The 17076-nt window shown below is 35.5% G+C and overlaps 2 protein-coding genes across 5 annotated transcripts; both read left to right on the top strand.

The window, feature by feature from the left end:
• LOC134220839 (uncharacterized) lies at positions 1–11117 on the top strand. 2 transcript variants are annotated; one of them, XM_062699958.1, is made up of 7 exons: positions 1–517; positions 576–764; positions 839–916; positions 978–1046; positions 1111–1341; positions 10048–10210; positions 10265–11117. In XM_062699958.1, exons 1-7 carry the CDS (start codon positions 302–304, stop codon positions 10732–10734), a joined length of 1416 nt encoding a protein of 471 aa, XP_062555942.1. In that variant the 5' UTR covers positions 1–301; the 3' UTR covers positions 10735–11117. The 2 variants fall into 2 exon arrangements, 1 of the variants encoding a protein (XP_062555942.1); XR_009982078.1 differs by lacking the exons at positions 1–517; positions 576–764; positions 839–916; ... (1 more) ...; positions 1111–1341; positions 10265–11117 and adding exons at positions 7410–7697; positions 7774–7993; positions 8374–9289 and having other exon boundaries at positions 10048–10171.
• A 164-nt stretch (positions 11118–11281) lies between these two features.
• Positions 11282–15238, top strand: LOC134220838 (uncharacterized). Of its 3 annotated transcripts, none has more exons than XM_062699956.1 (2): positions 11282–12725; positions 12871–15238. In XM_062699956.1, exons 1-2 carry the CDS (start codon positions 12686–12688, stop codon positions 15210–15212), a joined length of 2382 nt encoding a protein of 793 aa, XP_062555940.1. In that variant the 5' UTR covers positions 11282–12685; the 3' UTR covers positions 15213–15238. The 3 variants fall into 3 exon arrangements, with proteins under 3 accessions (XP_062555940.1, XP_062555939.1, XP_062555941.1); XM_062699955.1 differs by having other exon boundaries at positions 12820–15238; XM_062699957.1 differs by having other exon boundaries at positions 11282–12794.
• The last annotated feature ends 1838 nt before the right edge of the window (positions 15239–17076 follow it).

Here is a 17076-nt window from a genome sequence, read left to right as displayed (position 1 = left end):
TCAGGCAAATGAACATACGATTATCATAATGCAAAAATTATGAATCCTCAAAACCTCTTATAAAATCAATAACATAAGGCACTAATGTGTTTCATTTCATTCCTTTCAAAATACATCAGGTGAACGTACGTAATTCATACGTTACGCATACTAGATTTCATAAGGTAAGAATGGATGTTATTCATGCGTCACGCATACTGGATTTCATAAGGCGTGATTTTGAATGTTGAATGAATAACGAAAAGAAAAAAAACATATACTTGGCAAATTTAGTGTGACTGTACTTTGCGAAAAACTCAGAATGGCGGAAAAGATTTTGGAAGCCAGTGTTCTTATGAACGATTTTTTAAGTCAAGTTCCGGCGGAATGCCTAAGTTTTTTAAATTCAATCGGTTTCAACACTTTTGAATTACTAACAGTTGCCGAAGATGTTTTTATCGCGACTGTGAACCAGCACGCGAATCCGTGGGGTGCTACCCAAATGTGGTGGTGGATTAAAGAGTGGAAGAAAAGAAACGTAAGTAAGACAAAAATTTAAATTTGAATGTATTTCAAAAGCTTTGTTTAAAAAACAGCAACTCGACAACATCACTGTTGTGACAGATACAGAAGTAAACGAAGGAGTCAATGCCGCAGCGGAAGTGGAAAACAACGTGGAACCGGATGAAAAACCTGAAACTGTAAACCTGTATGCAGAGGCTACCGATGACACCAGTGAAGGCATTCGAAGCATGTCTGCTCCTGATGCTCAGGAATGTATGCAGGTTCGTCACTTTGAAAAAAAAAACATCAACCTGATTTACTATTTTTGCCGAGATTTTTGCCTTAAAAATTTCAGGAAACGATTAATTACACCGGTGAAGGAAGCAGCAGCGCTCCGCATACCCAAATAACACCCGATGCATCATCATCCAAGGTATGAATGTTCTATGTGTTTATTTTTGCACACTAATTAAGAAACTTGTATTTCCTCATAGTCGAAAATACCTTGCAAGGAACAAGCGAATGCGGAAATCGTCAGTGAGCCAATCGCCATCACTGTATCGGTAAAGTTATGAAACATATAACATTAAAATTATGAATCGTGACGTTTTATATTTTTTTTCACAGAGAAAGTTGCACTTTTTCTGTCCAGATACGCTAAAAGCCATTCTTTCGGAATCACTGTTTGGAACACAGATTCTGAAAGCATCGGAAACATTATCTCTGTCGAACGCTGGTCGGAAGTTCGTTGTGGATACTGTGGCAAAATTTCACATTAATCAAGGCCGAAAAACATCCGGAGAAATATTGGATGATTACAGCGATGCCATTATTGCGCTCTTCAGAAAGGAAAGCAAGGTGAGAAATTATGGTGTGTTTATTTCAATAGAAGTGATTTAAATAGAGTGTCCTGGCATTCAATTCATGTTCGTAATATGTGTACGGCCCCTAGGGTCAAAAACTTATCAATTTATAACTGTGGGAGTGCATTTTAGAACACTAAGTTAAGAGTCTTCTTCATATTGGCAATATATCCTCAAGGAAACATTGTCACCTCGCAAACAGGTATTCATTACACACCTCTACAGTTATGAACTGTGAGATTTCTAAGCCAAGTTTACTATTTTTAACAATAAATTCATTTTTTTCACATTCATTTTCAATCTTCATTGTCGATATTTGTGGGAAACCTCTGACATGCCCTGATTGAAAATTCCTTCGGCAACATTGGCATGATCAACGTTTCACTAGTAATCTCAATATATAATGAAAAGAAACTCACAGTATGGCAAACCAAGAGAATGTATCCGCTTCATATCCGCAGGCAGTATACATCAAAAAGACCGTCACATCCCTATTCTGGTCGACAAATATTGAGGAACCCCTGAAAAAGTTTGTACCGAACTTTGTCGCGGGCCTGTAAAAACCAGAGGGGGGACAACGAATTTTTTTCATATGGAGTTTGGCAAGTATGACAGTACCCTCTTATTTGGCGCATAAATTTATACTCCAATGTCAAAATGCTCATATACTTACATAAATTGTCGTGGTATTTGTGAAAATTTGTATTGTTTACCATTTTTACAAGAGAGAGTGGTGTCGAAAGCACATATTAAATTAAAGATTGCAACGAACAAAAATACACCAAATCTAAAAAATGTAGTGTTTTCACTTTATTCCGTACGCGAAATATGCAGATAAATAAGTATGTTGGTAGAAAAAACTCTGTGCTGAGCAGAAACAGTTGTTTCTGGCATTATCCAAACTTTGTGCGTTTCAGAACATTCTCACTCACTGCAGTGTTTATTTTTCATAGACTACGGCGTAGTGTTAGTGCCGTCGGCATTCGCTTGATTTGAGGCAACAAATATTTGACACCTTAGCACCCGCCTGGTAAAAACGGACAAATTTAGTCAAAACAAAAATGATGAGCAACTACTTTTCGTGATTAAAAAAAAAAAGAATACTTACTATTAATGCGACTGAATCTTCGAGCTATGCTTTACGGAAATTAGCTCGTGTATAGAACAAAAATTTATCATACGGGTATTTTTCACATATTTTTCAACCAAGCACAAGAATAAATAACTTCACGACTAGGTAGTTAAAATTAAAATCTGAGAGTTAAAATAAGTCGATCGAGTGTGAAAATAAAAGAAAAACATTAGCCACCAGGGTAACCAGATCTGCCAATTTTTCGGTAATCCTACCGATTTTGGACTCACCTACACGCAAAACTGAAAGTATGCTCTTTTTGGGAGAAGTATGCTCTTTTGCGGGAAAATGAATAAAATGCCCAATAGTGGACCCCCTAGTAGCGGAATTTAGCTCTTCCTGTCATACGGAGTAGAAATTTTCAACATATCAATTCTGCTTGATAACTAATAACAAGTTCTGCATCCCCTCTTCACGATACCATAAAACACTCAAATACACGACGTTATTCGTTGAAATTAACATTTTAAAGTCTGACTGAATTCGCCCTATAGTAGACTCCCTGGGGTTCCATATAGGAAATTGCTTCCCTATAGTCGACACTTCATTTCATTTTCATGTTTCGTTTCGGGACGTTCTTCTTCCCTATTATGGACTCTCCAAAATATTCCTTTAATGGACACTTTCGTGTTTATTTTCAAAAGAATTGTTAAAAATCATCTAATTTTACTTTCCATAGCATTTCCAATGCATGCAATCAAATCATACACGTAAAAAAATAACCTTATATGTTATGGCAAAAACCATTCGAAAATACTTATACTCTTCATTATGCCACCACCATAAGTTTTTTCTTATACATATCATTAAGCGCCTGCTTCGGCAAAAAAGTATTAGAAATCTTAATAATATATAACATTAAATTTTTTTACGTGTAAGACTGTAAGGTGCACGGACAGATAAATCAACCCAAACTTTGAGTTCAATATACGCACTGTTGAGAATATCGCAGAAAAAATTTACCCAAAATTGGGTAGTTTTCCCTTTCTTTCCCATGATTGCTATCAAAACTAGAGCAAGATGCAAACACCTCACCGAGGTTGCTCAGCCCAATAACCCAAATTTGAGTAAATTCAATATTCTCTATTTTGGGTTGATTAAGGTCCGCTTTGGATAAATTAAACTCAGCTTTGGGTAAATTGTTTACATGGGATTAAAGGCAAACTACCTAGTGCCAGAAAAGTCATTTTACTCAAATTTGGGTTATTGGCCCAAACCACGGTTTTGAGTGCAAACAACCCACTTTTGGGTAGTTTTGGTTTTCAGTGTAGGTTCTCCTGATGGAATGTCATAGAAAAATGTTGACATTGTGCTGTAATGATGCAAAAATGGCTGGAGAGTCCACTATTGGGCACTAAACACGAGAGTGTCCATTATAGCCCTATTTCGGGGGTCCATAATAGGGAAGAAGAACGTCCCGAAACGGGACATGAAAATCAAATGAATTGTCGACTATAAGGAAGCAATTTCCTATTATGGACCCCAGGGGGTCTACTATAGGGCGAATTCCGTTAGACATTAAAATGTTAATTTTGGCGAATAACGTCGTGTATTTGGGTGTTTTATGTATGTATCGAGAAGAGCTTGTTGTTCGATATTTAGCAGAATTAATATGCTGAAAATTTCTACTACTTATGACAGGAAGAGCAAAATTTCGCATATGACGTCACAGCCCTTAATATTTCCATTGAAATCGTGACGTCATGCTCGTTTGGAGACACGTTTGACAGTTCGTTTTAATTTAATCTAGTCACCCTGTCATCCACGCATTATTCGTATGTGCAATAGGGCACTTGGGGGAGTTCATTTTGCGTTAGTCTATAGAGGTAATAAACCACAGACAAAAATAAACTATTGTTACCTCTATTGTATGTGGTCATCGATGAATCATATTATCTGTCCAGAACAAAGTTAGAACGCTTTTCATACCGAAGTTGGATTTTTCTCCAGATACAGGCAACTTTCCCAACTTCGGAAGTAGTGCGCTGGATTCGCCTAAAGATGCGCTGAACAACGCATCAATTAGTTTGACAGATAAAACTTGGAAGAAAGTTCGGTTCTGAAGTCCCGAGTTCCGAATTCTAAGTTGGTGCTACGCCGACAATACATCAGCGCAGTGCACCCTGCACGGTTAGAAAAAAGTACCTAATTTTAGGTACTTTTTTCTTTGCATCTCCTTCCTCTTCCTTTGTTGTCATAAAATGAAGAGCAAAACCACTCAACAAGGGCATTAAAGTGTGGGAACCCAACGTTGAGTAATCTCATGTTTACAAAAGTTGAGTGAAATTTTGGATAGTTTTTATTTAAAATTAAGTACATTTTACTTAAAATTCGGTGAATTTTACTTAATTTCAAGAAAAAAATACTTAATTTTGGGTTCAAACACTGAACCCCCGATTTGAGTGAAAAGTACCTAATATTAGGTACTTTTTTCTAACCGTGTGAGACAAGAGTGCACCCATTTACATATATCGAAACTCATTTGCGATTTGGGCGTAACTTATTCTGTAAACAAACATTGGAAGGCAAATTTCTGCTAAAGCAAGCATTTTCTTAGAAGACTAAGGCACGTATCCGATAAGGCTTTCCTTTATCAGGTAGGGGGTTTAGTTGTGCACGGTTAGAAAAAAGTACCTAATATTAGGTACTTTTCACTCAAATCGGGGGTTCAGTGTGGGAACCCAAAATTAAGTAATTTTTTCTTGAAATTAAGTAAAATTCACTTAATATTAAGTAAAATATACTTAATTTTAAATAGAAACTAATCAAAAGTTAGGTAAATTTCACTCAACTTTTGTAAACATGAGATTACTCAACGTTGGGTTCCCACACTTTAATGCCCTTGTTGAGTGGTTTTGCTCTTCAGTTTATGACAACAAAGAGAAGAGGGAGGGAGATGCAAGAGAAAAAAAGTACCTAAAATTAGGTACTTTTTTCTAACCGTGTGGCAACCCGTGAGCAACTTGACAGCTCCAGTACATTGTCAGTGTACCCCGAAAAATTGGTTCAGGTGGTTCTGTCAAACTTACTTATATCGGGAGCATCTCACGATTATGGCGTAAAAGGTTAAAGATAAAACTAATTTTATTTTTTTATTATTGTTAATAACACAATTGCATTACTCATTAGTTATTTTTATATAGGCTCGTATATTCAAGCACTACGGGGCTGGGTGCCTTAAAATATAGATATCACGACAACGTGTGGATGATCCGAAACAATTATTTATAGGGGTACCAATCCGGGAACAATTTGACATCTGTAGTACGATGTCACTGTACCCAGAAATTTTGGTTCAATAAGTCCAGTGCAAAATACCGTGACAAAAATCATTCAAACTAGAATTAATATTAGGAAAGAGGTGATAGCTGATGATCCTAAGATGACCGACTAACGGTTGTAGGAGCGATTGCCAAAACAAATCGAATGGCAGAATTTTTAAGAATTTCGCATATAGAATATGTTATGTGAAGTATTAATGGGTGAACTGGACTGGAAATATAGAGGAGGAAATTAACGTTATTGCATAAATGGGCACGAGAGATGTCGCTTCTTAAAATAGCTTATAAAAATCTAATTTATAAAGACAGAATCACCGTCTTCGACCAGAGGTCGCACATACTGAACACTTAACATTTAGCTTTAGACAACGGACAAGGACATTTACACAACACCAGTGGAGAACTTTTCGCTTTACGAAAAGTTTTCTCCTTACCGGGGCGGGAATCGAACCCACACTCCACAGCACATACGTTTAGACGATTGACGTCGCTAACCGCACGGCCACGAAGCCCAAGCCCATTTAAAATGGGTGATTCATCCTATTAATTTTTAATTTAAAGAAAACCCCCGCGAAATATTTCTCTAGTTAATCTGATTGTCAAATCCGTACAAATGAACCAAAATAAACCCGCAGCCATTTGAAAACAAACAGGATAATATATTTAAATTAGTGTTTGTAATTTATTTTCTGGAAAAATCTGAACTAGCCGGACTAACGGAAGGCTTTCTTTGAGGTTAAAGTCACCTCACATCTCGGGAAAAATTTCCGCCGAATGTTGGTCCCCGCGTCTCCGTGTATTTCAAATGGTACCGGGATTATGATCTTCCATGCCCAATTTCGAATAATTCGTGGCCAACATCGCATAATATGTAAAACACGCGGGGAAAAATTCGCGGACCAAATTCCCGAGGTGTAAGGCTACCTCAACATGGCATTTTGGGTTGGAAATTTTCTCGACTTTCCTCACGCAAAAAGATGTTGCAGTTGCAAATATCGTACCGTGGGTTAATTTAAGAATATGCACCGTCGATTTTCTGCAGGTAACAAACCCGTTTGATTTTACCATTATGCGCAGTGAAAATAAACTGTGGCGGTTGTTTATATAATTAAAATGACACATCGATTTAAATACTCTACAAAACTATCCTTCGTTAAGAAAATACCACGAAGAAATATGTATAATTTTATTAGAATCAAGTTACAAAGCTGTATGACAAAGAATAATCATTAATACAGCAATTAAATTTAACTTCTTAGATTCAACTATTAAAACTGCATAGATAAGTGGGAACTCGTTGTCTAAAATTTTTATTAAATGGGCGATATATAAAACAAATTTCGTTTTCCAAAGCGATAAAATTCAACATGTAAAGCATTGGAAGTTTTGTTCATATTCTTTTCATTAATTGCAATAACCAATTCACCCTATCCATATGACGCTCCTGTCCGTTCTTTGGTGATAACAAATGACGAAACAAAAAACATGGTTTCAATGGAGAAAAAGTGTGGCGGCGGTGTAGGATGACCCATTGTTTATGTTTCGCAGCACCATCTGCGATTTGCAAGTGGGTACGCGAAACGAAGGCCAAATGTCAAGTTGTGGGGGGGTTGAGTTGTGGAGGAAAATGAAAAAATGCATTCCACGGAATCAATAAAAAATGTTTGTTTACAAAATAAGTTACGCCTTAATCGCAAATCGGTTCCGATATATCTGATGGTTCTCAGCTACACGTCACCCAAATTTGAGTGACACGCGTATTACCGATAATATGCATATGGGTGAATACTCGCATGTCCCTGTAAATATGTAAAACATTTAAAATTTTGTTGAAAAGTATTAAGTGAAAAGTATTTTTGTTGAAAAGTGAAAAATCCAAACGTTCTCGCTGCCTCCGATAAAAGACCGAGACTATTCACGATTGCAATCATTTAAGTGGTAAGTAGTTTGGTGATTTTTTAGAAATTATAATTATGGAATATTAGTAAAAAATTATTTTCGCGGTTCCACTTAGGTCTTGCAATGCCGCTACCATTTGGTCGGCATCGGACATCGATGTGTAATTTTGATATGATCCACGCAACCACAGAAGGTCCACAAAAACCTAGGCTTACTGACGATATCCTCCATTAGTCTGCAATAGGTCGCTTATGAATCCCATCTTCTGGTGATGCACGGGACACCGTTTCTCCTAAAATAGCAAGCGCTCTTTGAATAGAGCTAAGCCTTATTCGGTAAGTGCATTTGGAAGTAGTTTTCTACGTTCTTTTCGTTTTACTAACAACCAACTGCATCATAAATACTCTAGTGACCATAGTACGGATGAGTTTGGCAAAATAATGCTTCTTTTTTTGGTTTTTGAACCTGTGCCGGGAATGCCATCTGTAGCGCTATCGATTCACACTCAACTTAAAAAAAAGTGTCAAGGCCTTTCAAAATGTTATAGGGTTACGGATGATATTCCCGGCCGGGTCCAATTCCCGGCACAGACTCTAAAACCAGAGACAGAAACATTATTTTGCCAAAACTCCTCCGTAACCGTGTGCGCTCGCTCGAGTATCTTATTTTTTTACTAGTGAATTGTAAGTAACTTCGGTATTCAATTCGTTTTCAGAATGGACAGCAAAATACGGTCAGCGGTAGAAAAAGAAAGAAATCCCAAAACGAATATCGTCTGCGGATATAGAAAGACCAATTGGAAATCTATGGTGTAAAGGTTATGCTATTATAACAGTGGTGGAACAAATGAAGAACTTTTGTTTTCTTAATGAACTAAAAAAGAATCTGAAATAAATGTATTTTTTATTAGTTTCAAAACTTTTATTTTAGGTAACATTCGAATATAAAAATCTACCCTTATCTAATTAAATTAGCCAATAAATTTCTACTGTTAAAGTACTATTTATACTTCAGTATTCAAAAACAGGCTAAAGACATTTCAATGATTTGCAGTTATCGAACGTCTACTTTAGTTAGACACTTTAAAAAATATGGGTTGTTTAAGAAAGTGGATCTTAAATAAGGTAAAGAAGTGACTGAGGCAATAAAATGAGATAAAATTGACGAGACTCCTCTCAAATATTACTTTATTTAAAAGTCATCAACTATCACAACACGAGTAGACACTATACTTACTAGACTTTAGACACGTTATCTCTAAAGATTATGTTGGCCAGTGTGATGACAATATTTGTTTGCAGGAAACGTATTACATACCTGGGAAGGGGCGAGCCAACCCTGGTGGAAAGCTTTTCAGCAGGGTAAACTATTTGAAGCAGTCGGAAAGAAAACGCGATCGCCTGGAGGAGCTCCACATACAACCAGAGGCCATCAAGCTGGAAGAAGTAGTGTCGCCAGAGGTCCAAGCTGCGTTATCATGGCTGGAGGTGAACTCTTTTCCCTGGGCGACTGTCCTGGCGCAATGGGAAGTGAGTTTCCCGGAGCGCAAAAAGAGTCTACGAGAACTATCAAAAGCAGACGATTTCATCAGCAAGTATTCACATCTGAAGGAGAACTGCGGATTCCAACTGGTAAGTTTTTTATAAAATTTTTATTTAAAATTAAGCCCAAAAGCCCTATCCCGTTTTTGCATACATGAACCAATCTCATAGAAACGCTGTAAATAGTAAAATGTTTGTTACTCTATTATAAAAATGGGAACGGAATAAATGGTGTCTATATATAACTATTGGTATTGGGATAATTGTATTCTTGAATAATATGATAAAAAATAAAAAATGAAGCATAAAGAATAAAAAATGAAGGATAAAAAATAATGAAAAAAGAAATAAACAATTAAAAAAAGATTAAAGAATAAATAGTAAAGAATAAAGATGAAAAAAAAAAGATTAAAAGATAAAGAGAAAGGAATAAATATTAAAGAATGAAAAAAAATAACAACTTCACATCACCGCTATATCAGAAAAAAACTATAGTAACAAATCAATCATCATTCTCAAATAATCAGGATTGCAAAACAGTGAAAGGCAGTTACCACGATCACGCTATGCCCAGAGATGCCTCTGGTTATACCTGCCTATACTGCCGTGAATCGCATACCTGTCCCATCTTAGCTAGGTTTCCTATTCATATGGGACAAATATGCGATTCACGGCAGTATAGCTGCATAACAGTCTCATATTTAAAAAAAAAAACAATTGTAAAAAAGCGACATAACTTGTGCGGATTTTGTCATCTTCTTCGCGGTATGTGTAGTCTTTTTGTGATTTTTTAGCTTGAGAAAACAATCATTCCTTAAAAAAAAAACTTTTTTTTTATTATTTTCCAGCTTGATATCGACTACCGTTTGTTGGGATTTGGTGACCCAAATATCCCCGTCAGGAAGTGGGACCTTTGCTTCGAACCTATCGTCAAATTTGCAGAGTTGCAAGCAAGAGATCCGTCGGCAAAAGACTTGATTCAATCGATTACAGATTGTAGCTCAACGTCAGGTAATAAAAAAATATTGTTTATTGATAGAGAATATTGAGATATTTTTCATTTAGATTTCAGATTGTTGAATGTGCTGCTGCTATTAAATACAGTATTGATTCCGGTGAAGGCCTCAAAAGGTTTCAAACCTACAGTAGCTACAGCCCAAGCAGATACGTTTCTTCTAGCTGGTAGTCGAGAACAAGCACAGCTTGAAATTCGAAAAGTCTACGAGGTTTACGAGAGACAGAAGTCTCCTATGTGTCCGAAACTCATAGTCATTGGCGAGGATTTGAGCAATACGACTGGATTTCAAGTAGTATACAACAATTCAGTAACATATGATTTCAATAGCGCTGCTCGTGCTATCGATGCTATGGTTAAACTACATATTGTACTGGGTTTACCATTTTCTAAAATATCCAAGTTAGTTTGGGTATTTATAGAAAAATACTTGTATAACGTCGAAACAAATTATGGTGGCTACTTATGCATTAATCGATTGATCTCATACATTCAGAACCACAATGATGTGGCAAAATGATGCGCACTTGAAGTTGGTAACCATTTTGCTTAACTGGTAATTTCATTCTAAGTTATCGTTAATAACCGTTATGTAAATATTTTTTTTAACTATATGATTATTCTGTTTTAGTTTGATTTACCGCTTTCAAATATTTTAGTTAACGAATAATCGTTACATTGTTTTAACTTTAGAATTCTTTTATTGCATCTTGAATCATTGCTTTCAATTAATTTTACTAATAAATAATCGTTATGTTTTTTTTAAACTAAAAATCTTGAATTGAAATAAAAAAAAGAATGTGTGTCACTGCTAGTCTCGTCCAGTCCAGTATGAAGAGAATATCATTCGATAAAATTTTCAGTTCAATCAGTTTTTTCATTAGTTGGAGCATTCAATTTGAAGTTTTTACAGTCTAAATATACTTCAATGTAGGGGGAAGGACGGCTTTGGCAGGTTTTGTTCTATTATTGGCAGGGGTTTTTTTATAACTGACTATGCTCAAATTTTGCTAAAAAATATTTTTTGCATATCAAAGACAATAATAAAACAAAACCTGCCAAAGCCGTCTTTCCCCCTACCTCCTAAAGATAATAATTATACGGGGTGTCCTACGAAAGGCTGAAACATATAAGGCTGAATGCTCATAAGGCTGAACTCAAAAGGCTGAAAGTATTCTCTGATTTTGTCAAAATTGCACGAGGCGAACCCTCCAGGAAAGGTACCGCCGCGCTTTCTGCACCCCGTTTACTTGATTCTTATGGGTGAATAGCATTGCGGTGTATCGTTTGGCGCGGCCGTACCTTTCGACAGTCATTCGCCGCGTGAAGTTTTGTGCAAGTACCCATTTGGGAACATTACAAACGCCGCGTAGTGTATCACATCCAGAGAATCTGACAAATATCAGAAGGCTGAAAGGTATCGAAAGGCTGAAATTGATGGGATGAAATGAATCCCAACCATACGATATGTTGTACCAACTATGTTGAGTGGTTGGATAGTGAATAATTGATAAAGAATAAAGAATAAAGAATAAAGCAAAATGAACGATATTTTGGTTTAGAACTTGTAACTCAAAATGTGCATGGCTTAAGGTGATTATACAATAAAGCCAGAAATCGGCCATTTTGTAAACCACGTGCTTTTCCAATATTTTTTTCAAGAGCACGAGATGAAAGAACCAAAACGCCTATGAGGCTGAAATAATGGTAGATCGATTGCTTAGTTATGCTGAACAAAAGATATTTTAGTTACTAGATAAAGATTGTCGCTGTCGTCGCTGTCCGGAACATCTTTTGCTGGCGAGGATAGGGGAGCTAAATGTCAAAGAAGGAAAATCCATACGATTTGACAGGTATGTACCACACATGTTTCGGACAGCAGAACAAAGGGAACCGAAGCGACAATCTTTATCTAGTAACTAAAATATCTTTTTGCTGAACAATCATAATTTGAGTTTCGGCACTGTACGAAAACTATTACGGTAGATTTGGGCTTTTGGAAATGTATGTAAATAAACGTGTGGTTAATTTGAAATTCACCACGGGCTTCATTCTATAATCATCTTAAATGCAACAACAGTGCCAATATTACATCAAACTAGTATTTTGCGAAAGCGGGCTGAATTTTGCTAAAATCTAGCTTTCAAATAGATATTTCATGATTTGAAATAGTTCGGTGAGCATGAAATGCTTAATATATGATGTAGCATGGAAAATAATACGAGAAATCCATAAACAGGGGCCGTTACCCACTTTACCCCGCCTATTCACTTTACCCCCGCTACCCCTACAGGTAAAGATAAGCCAGCAGCGCATTGAAGGTAGGGCATATGGGTACATTAGTTTAGTTGGTATAAATTAGTTGTGAGTGTGATTCATATATATATATATATATATATACCTTCCTATTATTGAATTAGTACAGTATAGCTGAGTTGGTTGAAGAAGAAAGTGGTGAACGATAGGAATAAATGTTACAAGTCAAATTTATTGTGAAAGTTAATATTATCGGTGAGAATACTCAAAACAAAAATGTTCATTGTGTGTCCTATTGAGAAGTGCTTCTCACAATTCACAACAGTAAATGATTACTTCATTCATTTAGAATCAACACATAAGCCTCCAGTTAATTTTACATTTAAATGTCCGTATCCAGAGTGTGTACAAATATTTTCTAAACTCTACACCTACAAACGACACGTGAAGAACCATCAGTTTGATAGGCCTACTGAAAATATTCAAAACGAAACAGATGAAACAGTTGGGAAGCTGCCATGTGAATTGCAGCAGATGGACATGCATAAAGAGAACACATCGAATGATATAGACAACGATAGAAGTATAAACAAATTAGAAGCTAACATATTACATATTCGACAAGCGGCGGTTGAATTCACATTGAAAATTCATGACAGATCCAATATAACCAGACAAGATGTCAGAAATATCCAAAATGCTACGCAACAATTTTGTCTTAATGCGGTTCAAAAACTTGAAACCCTTATTGTACCTCAAAATCCGCAGATTCAGTATGAAATCGATAAATATCTGAACGAAATGAAAAATCCATTCGAATTTATTAATACAGATTTCAAGTTCTTTGGTGAACTAAAAGAATTAGGATTATTTGAGCATCCTTCAATTTTAGCTTTAGAAGAAGACAAAATCACATCAGTTTCGTTTGTTGAGGGACGCAAATCTTGCCTCGTGTTGAATCCCATTGAATTTCAAGTGCGTTCTTTTTTTGAAACTGGAGATGTGCTTAAAAAAACTGTCGAAAATACGTCTCATTATGACCAATTGGCAAACAATGCACATTTTGTTAATGGACATATATGGGGTAACATTAAAACCAAGTATTGCGAGCAAAATTTAAAACAAAATATTAATTACATTTTACCAATATGGCTTTACGCCGATGAATTCGAGATAAATGATCCATTGAGTTCACATAATAAAACGGACTCTGTTTGCGGAATATATTATAGCTTTCCAACAGTTCCTGATGATTACAAATCTAAGTTATGTAATATTTTTGTCGCAGGTGTTATTCGTAAAGTGGCTATCAGTAATGTAGGCGTGAACAGTTTTATCAGTAAGCTTATTAAACCATTTAAAAGGCTCGAAGAGGAAGGTATTGTTATAAATCTTCAATCTGGCCAGGTAAAAATTCGTTTTGTTTTGAGTTTACTTCAAGGTGATAATCTTGGTGTACATACGTTATTATTTCTGTCATCCGGATTCAATGCGACTTACTACTGTCGATTTTGTCGAAGACATAAAACACAGATGCAGACTGATTTTGAGTCTCATGAAGATTTTGCTCGCAATAGACAAAATTATAGCTTGGACGTAAATACTAAAAAACATTCATTGACTGGGATTTCAGGCCCTTCAGCTTTTAATGATTTACCGTCTTTCCACGTCGTAGAGAATCTTTCTGTAGACCCCATGCACGATCTTTTCAGCACAGGAATTTGTAAATATGGTTTTGTGGCTGCTCTGTCTAATTTTATTTACGTTAAAAAATATTTCAATATATCTAAACTAAACATGCGTAAAATAGCTGTAAGCAGAATTTCATGTGATATTGCACTTCGTCGAATGCCTGATATTGAGGAAGGATATGATAAAAAACGTAAATGTAAGTTGGTTAGTATACGATCAACTGCCGCAGAAATGAAAGCATTTTGTTTCAATTTTTCAATTATTGTAGGCCCCTTAGTACCAAACAATGATCCCGTATGGGAATATTGTACTGTATTAATCAATCTAATCGACTTGATACTTTCGAAGACATTCTCAGAAGAGGATTTATTACGAATGCAGAATCTTATCCAGCAGCATCATACTTTATACATAAATTTGTTTGGTGACACGTTGAAACCTAAACATCATTTCATAACGCACTACCCGAAAGTTATTCAAAAATACGGGCCAGTTGAAAGGATGATGTGCTTTAGAAATGAAGCTAGGCACAAAGGATTGAAAGAATATGCTCATGCTATGTCTTCTCGCACCAATATTGCATATTCGCTTTGTATCAAAACGTGTTTACAATTCAGCAATTCATTATACAACAAGATGTTTTTCAAATTTGAAAACAATGATAATTTTCAGATACAAGATATACGTTCACGATTATATTTCAACAAAATTGCTGCTAACTGGCCATTTGATTTGAATGACGATATAAAACTTGCACATTCTGTTATTTTCAACGGAATTGAATTCAAAATTGAAAATTGTGTTGTACAAGTTGATAATTTGGACATAAGGCTTTACGAAATTGAAGAGTTTGCTTGTTGTAAGGATCAATTATACGCCGTATGTCGAATTTGGAAAGTTGGTAATTATATTGAACATTATTTGGCATATGAAGCGATAGAACGATGTGGTGATATGTGTGTGATTGAACTTAGTAGCATTAAAGGACCACCATTTAGTATTCATGAAGTGAATAACACTTTTGTATTCAGATTCAGAAAGAGTTTCTAATAAGTAGCTAAATGTTTTTTTTTTATTTAAAAATATGGTAAAACATCTTGAAGCATTGGAAATAATAGTGTATAAGTCCAATAAAACTAAATTTAATGAATAAACGCTTAAACCGAAATATATGTATTATTTATTTATTGACTGGTACAGACTATTTGTATAATTTTAGAGGGGGTTTTAATCAAACAACTGGTATTACTACGATAAAATAATCCGCACTAGCCGCGTTTCACCTGTTTGACCGCGGAAATATCAAATCATTGAAATATCATGTAATTGAGTGTAGTGTAATTAAGAAATATATAAACACCTGCAAGGATGATTTCGATAATTTGAGTAAGTAAGTAATTTGAGTTCGACCATTTAGTAGTTTGTCAAAGACTCATTTCAGAAGTTAAATTTCAAAATGTGTTGCTCGATGGACTTTTAGTACGATGTTTTTTTCACAACTCTGCCCAACAGTTTGTTCGTTGTTCGAAATCCACTAGTTGTGGAGCTAAAGTGCTATAGCAGTAGCTTGATCGAAATTTTGTTATCATTTTGGATAAGCGCTACTAAAACTAGTGCTTTATTTCGGTAACTATTGGGTTGAAATGAGTTATAATATATGGACAAACTATATACTAAATGAAGACAAAATTTTCAAAACGACTTATCTGCTTTTGTAAACAAAGATTCAAACGACGATGTGACGAGTCTGATAGCTCTCCCACGCAAACCAACACCATCAACAGGTAGCGGAGTCCTTCCCTTACCTATTGAAGGTGTTGGTTTGCGTGGGTGTGCTATCAGATTCGTCAAATCGTCGTTTGAATCTTTGTTTACAAAAGCAGATAAGTCGTTTTGAAAAATTTGTCTTGAAATGATCAAACCCATAATTACTTCGAAATCATCCCCGAACACCTGTATATTTCATTAGTTACAACCTAGGGTTTCAAAAAGCGCATCTTATGAAAGTATTATGAACATAATTAATTTCATAATGCATATTTATAATTTTTAGCCAGCACTTTCAAAATTCATAAAGCTGCATTATGATTTGAGTCATTTGTGGTTTTATGTGATTTAATAAATTCATAAGGCGCCGATATGATTCTTAGATACCACTTTGGAAATTCATAATGCAACATTATGGATTAATTAATATGTCGTATATTATATTCATCATGTGTCATTGCATTTCCATACATATGCATTATGAAAATGTTACGAAATGAAATGATGATAAAAATTTTGTTTCATAATGATCCCTTTTGAATATCAATGTTAGAACTTGTGGCAAATATCCAAAAGGCGGATCTATGAATATCGTATGTTCATTTGCCTGAGTGTATACTTATCTTAATATAATAATTTCTATCATTGCTCAAATTGTGGATATCATATCTATCTCAAATCATTTATATGAATTATCATTTATTTATTTTATAGGGGGAATGACGGCTTTGGCAGGTTTTGTTCTATTATCATCAGGGGGGTTTTTTATGCTCAAATTTGGCCTAAACATTCTTTGCATATCAAAGAATATTGTGGCCAAATTTCATAAAATTCGTCTTTTCCCCTATATTATATGTAGATAGAGATAGATAGGGGACCCTCCTTAGCCTAGCGGTAAAACACGCGGCTACAAAGCAAGACCTTGTTGAGGATGGGTGGGTTCGATTCCAGGTGCCGGTCTAGGCAATTTTCGGACTGGAAATTGTCTCGATTTCCCTGGGCTTAAAAGTATCATCGTGTTAGTCTCATGATATAAGAATGCAAAAATGGTACCATGTAAAATTTGACCCTTACGATTGGGACTTCATGAACAATGATCAACAGTTGAGTGACTCGGTCATGGATAAACCATTTGAGCAGTAATTAT

Source organism: Armigeres subalbatus, chromosome 3 (assembly GCF_024139115.2).
Source record: "Armigeres subalbatus isolate Guangzhou_Male chromosome 3, GZ_Asu_2, whole genome shotgun sequence".
Classification (NCBI taxonomy): Eukaryota; Metazoa; Arthropoda; class Insecta; order Diptera; family Culicidae; genus Armigeres; species Armigeres subalbatus.
The sequence above is the reverse complement of the archived record's forward strand: the minus strand, read 5'-3'. Positions and strand labels throughout refer to the sequence as shown.

What these genes read in the sequence shown, in the direction of transcription:
- LOC134220838 (XM_062699955.1), top strand. Translation starts at nt 12,686, where the DNA reads ATGTTACAAGTCAAATTTATTGTGAAAGTTAATATTATCG. An exon ending in TGTGAAAGTTAATATTATCG is followed by an intron (nt 12,726 to 12,819) that starts GTGAGAATACTC and finishes TCATTCATTTAG; the next exon opens with AATCAACACATAAGCCTCCA.
- LOC134220839 (XM_062699958.1), top strand. Translation starts at nt 302, where the DNA reads ATGGCGGAAAAGATTTTGGAAGCCAGTGTTCTTATGAACGATTTTTTA. An exon ending in CCGATGCATCATCATCCAAG is followed by an intron (nt 917 to 977) that starts GTATGAATGTTC and finishes ATTTCCTCATAG; the next exon opens with TCGAAAATACCTTGCAAGGA. An exon ending in CAATCGCCATCACTGTATCG is followed by an intron (nt 1,047 to 1,110) that starts GTAAAGTTATGA and finishes TTTTTTTCACAG; the next exon opens with AGAAAGTTGCACTTTTTCTG.